Below are 5,209 nucleotides of genomic sequence, written 5' to 3'. Positions count from 1 at the left end.
CTCTTATCAGATTTCATTAGTAATATTGGAATATCCTAGAGTTCCGTTCTGTTCGCTCGGTCAAACTCTTCCTTGCACACAACAGTGATCATCTATCTTGTTTAACCTCAAATCCTACAAATCTTTCGTTTTTTTGCTAATGATAATACTGGGTCATGTTGTTACCATGAAGATCATACTTTTCTTTCTCTTACTTCTGAACTTACGTTCCACGTAAGTTCCGCTCTCCCCCATTTCTTGGAATGACTTTCACATCCAGCTTATTGTATCACGAACATATTCTGCCCTTAGTCTACCCAGTTTAAAAAAAAAAATGAATTCTTTATCGTTCATGCATTACATCTTAATTTTTAGCACTGTATAAATACCAAATCTGACCTACCTTGAAATACTATTCTCACATTTATGGTAGTGCACCCAGAACATCCCTAAGGATTCTTAACTGTATACAGAAGAGAGCAATATACTTATAAAGAGATACTCCCTCTCTCACACACACACTCCCTTCATTTCCTTTCTATTGGACACTCTTGTTGTTTATATAGGCACTTTGATGAGTGTTATTCCACACAACTGGTTGCTCACACATCACCTCGCCCTGTATATATACTGTACATAATAGTACATCATAACGGATTATGGATATGTACCGTTTTTTTTTTTTTTTTTTTTTTTACGACTGGGTTTAGATTATTATTGTAAGAGCTCAATCACTGTAAATATGAAATTCAAGCTAATTCGAACTGGGAGCAATATAATATATCAAAATTTCTTGCCCAGTCTATTATTTGCGGTACTGCATAAGATGCAATTGCAGTTAATATCTTTTCATTTTTACTATTTCGTTTGTCCAGTTGATGCAGCGAATTGCTTAAAAGTCAAAGAAAGCAATGTACACACATATTATTATTATTATTATTATTATGTGACACCTCCAGGGAGTCCAAAGACTCATCGAGGGAGGGTACCTACTCTATAGCTCTCTGCCTCCACCACTCAATCCAACTACAATTACACCAGCGCCATCTACCGCCCACATATTTTGTTGGTATTGGGAAATTTTCCACCCAAATTCAGAAGGGTGCATAATACCTACACTTATTCCCATGTAATAATAAGAAAAAAAAGGAACTAACTGCACGCTTTCTAGTTATATTTACATCTAAATGCTTATCGCTATCTCCATTTAAAAACACATAACTAATTGCACGTTTTTTTGTTGCACTTACCTCTAATACACGGAACTGTATTAATTGTATGCTCCACATTTTCCTGGAAGCCAATTCTAAGCTCCGCGCAGTACAATTCATAGACCGTGCTTGTGTTACCTTTCAGTGCACATACAATGGCGAAAAGTAAGTTTGAATATGTGAAACAGTTTGAGATGGATGATAAGTGTTTACCGGGGTGCTGGATCGTTGTGCGCATAGATGGGAAGAACTTTCATAGGTTTTCTGCTGTTCATAAATTTGAAAAGCCGAACGATAAGCGTTCATTAGATTTGATGACAAGAAGTGCATCACAGGTTATGTGCGAATTCAAAGATATTTGTTTAGCGTATGGCCAAAGTGATGAATATAGTTTTGTATTTAAAAAAAATACTACCATTTACAATAGACGTGCAAGTAAACTTAGTACGAACATTTGTAGCTTGTTTGCATCATCATACGTCTTTCATTGGAGTAATTTTTTTCCTCCTTTTGCGAAACTCTTGTATCCTCCATCGTTTGATGCCCGAACAGTTTTGTATCCCACTAACGAAACTCTTCGAGATTATCTGAGTTGGAGGCAAACGGATTGTCATATCAACAACTTACACAACACAACATTTTGGACTCTTGTTAAGAAGGAGAATCTTACAACCACAGAAGCAAATAATCGACTTTCACGAACAACTTCGGCTGATAAGAACGAAATACTCTGGACATATGGCATTAATTACAATACTTTGCCAGAGCTATATCGTAAAGGAACTGTCATTATAAGAAAAACAGGAAAAGATGAGGATACTTCTGAAACACCATGTATTCCTGTTGTTGATACCGAAACTAACCATGTAAACTTTAAATTCCCAGATGTGATTTCTTTTAATGTTGACATTATCGGTAAGACATTTTGGGAAGCAAACAGTCATATTTTATGTCCATAGCAAATTGCACCAAACGAAAAAAAATTTAAAGGGACCCAGTTGTTGCAAATAAGCATTTTTTTCTTTCTAATTAAATAGTGGTCTGAAAAAGAACTTTAAAGAATTATAAGTTTTATTAAGTTTTCTCAACGCGAGAGTTAATTGTAACTACATTTTGAGATACACAAATGCATACATCATTATTAGTAATCACAAATAGAAGAACGTACGTAAAAAGTATTAACTAAAAATTATATCCAGAGAACAAAAAAAAAAAAAAAAAAAACTTTGTTCATTTTAGTTGAAGAGAATCATACTTTCACTACTTGTGTTTATTGTTCAGCACCAATGCTTTTGTAGTTCTTGCTATATATTTGAATAACGGCTTCACACAAGTAACAGAAAACTAAATATAATTTATTACTCCAATATATTTCACTCATTATTGAGTGAAATATATTGGAATAATAAGTAATTTTTAGTTTTCTCCTACATGTGTGAACCCATTATTCAAAAAATATAGTATGCCTAATGTTCATGTCTCTATTAAACAACTAGTAACCTTGTGGTTCTTTTGGATACAAACAGAGAAATAAGGTTATTTTATTACATCATTTGTGCATACCACTGTTGAGTCCTAGAACTTACCATACATTGACTTGTATAATGCATGCCTATTCTTGAAGTAATTGCATTGCTCTCTCAGACAATCATTTCATTCATTCACCACTTACCAAGAGAACTATCTACTCCTTATACCTTCTGCCTTATTCAGTTTCCAGGAATGATGCATTCTCTGATCCTATGAAATGTATTTAAAGATCTCTAAATCTATCTTTATCAAATCCCTTTACTAACTTATATTATCCCTTATATTTTACATTGTAAGATTTTGTAGCTCACATAATTAATCTGTCCTAATAGTGAACATTCTGTGGAATGAATTTTTATTATTATTATTATGTGACATCTCCAGGGAGTCCAAAGACTCATCGAGGGAGAATGTGCCAACACCATTGAACGATTGGACCCCTTCTAACTACTAACCGCGCTCAAACCTGCTTAACTTTTTGTGAGCCATTAGCAGCAGAGGCTCTACCAATCAACCAACCTTTGCTGGCATTTTTAAATGAGCTTTCATCCAGATATGTTCCCATCAAGACTTTATATAAAGAGTGAGGTTAAAGAGGTATTGTTTCACATCACTGTTTCATAATATAAGAACAATAGTCACTTTTGTGTTGTTTTTAACCACTTGTGTTATGTGACTCCTAAACTTGAATTTTGAGAAACTGTCTGGCTAGGGCCATGTGTCTTCCAACATCCTTTGACTGATCAATTTATTGCAGCCAAGTGTGATTAATATAATGTAATATACAACCTGTTATTGCATTCCCAACATTGAATCAGATCAATTATCATAATATTACATTTTTCCATAATACCTGCCTATTCAAATCTTCTTAGGGAATTAATATTAGCCTCATTCACAATTACCCATCTCAGCTTAGTGGATATCCATTCAGATGCTATCAGAATAATTAATATAATTAAATTAAACGAAAGCAGCAGTGTCCCAATCTCTGCAGTGATTCACTTGCAGAACTCTGTTCAGTCATTCAGAAGTGGGACAATTGAGGCATCCTCATTTTTCTCAACATACTTGCTCCATACACCATCTACTGATGTTTAACCATCAGCCATTATCCTGTTCATATCAGCTTATATTATTATTCATTTGCCATGGTTTATACCATAGCTTTCTTTGGTATGAAGACATATCTGAGTAGTTGCTTAAACATCTGATTAAAGATGGACTAAAAATGTAAACATCTGAAGAAATGAGCAAGAAAGTTAGGGGTGGCTGTGGGGCCAAATGGTCTAAATGGGCATAAGAAGAAAAAGAGCAAAGATCTGATAGTTATTGAGAAGGGATGAAAGATAACAGTATAGTGAGAAAAGTTGTCAGTGTGTGTGTGTGTGTGTGTGTGTGTGTTGCTGAGGTATGACAATAATGAATTGAGATGGAGAGCCAAAATCATGAATGCTATGCTAGTGGAGCTGTGTGAAGAGAAGGGATATGGCATATGATACAGTTTGTGGATATGGCATATGATTGAGGGAAGAATGGAAATATACAGGCATAACATTGCATTTAAATGGCTTTGGAGTGAGTGCACTGGAGAAAGTTGCTAGATGGAAGAGCAGTGTGTGATGCATGCAAGAAATCAGAAGTAAGAGATGAAGTAAAAATTCAGGAGAATGGTAGTAAAGAGACAGAAATGCTTGGCAGTGGAAACATTAGTGGTCTGAGAGATGAAGACAGAACGGGAATGCCAGAGGAACAGGGAAACGGGGGAGGGGGGGGAGCCCAGTTGGACAGGGATACATGGCATAGGGAGAGTGGATGTTGAAAGTGGCAGTGAATGTGTGTGTGTGAAGATGAAGTATATTGCAGTGTGGATGGGGAAAGTTGAGACTATGCAGATATATGTGGTAAGTGGTGATAAATGTGATTGGGCAGGTATGGAGGGGGATCACAACCTATATGCAGCTTGGATAGGACTGATTATAGACCTAAAAATGAATTACTGTTTGTTTACAAATGCCAGAAGTATCAGAAATAAGGGAGATAAATGGTTTCACTGACTGACTTTATTAGCTCCAAAATCATTGAAAACATGGTTGAATGAAGATGATATTCTAATAGGAATAGAAATGTAAGGATATAGTATTTTTCACGAGGATAAAAAGGTCAAGAAGGGAGGGGGAGAGCTGCTGATGATAGCAGGGGGAATTATGTCCACATAAAGTAGACATGAAAGAGGGAAATAGGGGAATGGTTATAAGGCAGTGTGGTGTAATGTGGAGGTTGATAGGAAGGAATATTTAATTGGATGTTGCGATAAGCTTGGAAATGTCGAGGGTGGTGATAAAGGAATGTATAAACAACTTGGATTAGTGAACAAAGAAAGGGTAATTATTATGGGTGGTTTTAATTATGGCATTATAGATTGGAATGAAGGAAATAGGAATTGGGAATAAGGAAAATGCATTTCTCAAGTTTTTGAGAGATAACTA

At 35.5% G+C, this 5,209-nt stretch overlaps 1 protein-coding gene across 1 annotated transcript; it reads left to right on the top strand.

Annotated features, from left to right (window-relative positions):
• Positions 1-1,330: 1,330 nt before the first annotated feature.
• Positions 1,331-2,662, top strand: THG (tRNA-histidine guanylyltransferase). The gene has a single exon (XM_090394843.1). It carries the CDS (start codon positions 1,346-1,348, stop codon positions 2,147-2,149), a length of 804 nt encoding a protein of 267 aa, XP_090250969.1. The 5' UTR covers positions 1,331-1,345; the 3' UTR covers positions 2,150-2,662.
• The last annotated feature ends 2,547 nt before the right edge of the window (positions 2,663-5,209 follow it).

This window comes from Typopeltis vanoorti, chromosome 6, assembly GCF_054136105.1.
Source record: "Typopeltis vanoorti isolate ZY-2024b chromosome 6, IOZ_Tvanoo_1.0, whole genome shotgun sequence".
NCBI lineage: Eukaryota > Metazoa > Arthropoda > Arachnida > Uropygi > Thelyphonidae > Typopeltis > Typopeltis vanoorti.
Note: the sequence above shows the minus strand (reverse complement) of the source record. Positions and strands in the feature narration are given on the sequence as shown.

What these genes read in the sequence shown, in the direction of transcription:
- THG (XM_090394843.1), top strand. Translation starts at nt 1,346, where the DNA reads ATGGCGAAAAGTAAGTTTGAATATGTGAAACAGTTTGAGATGGATGAT.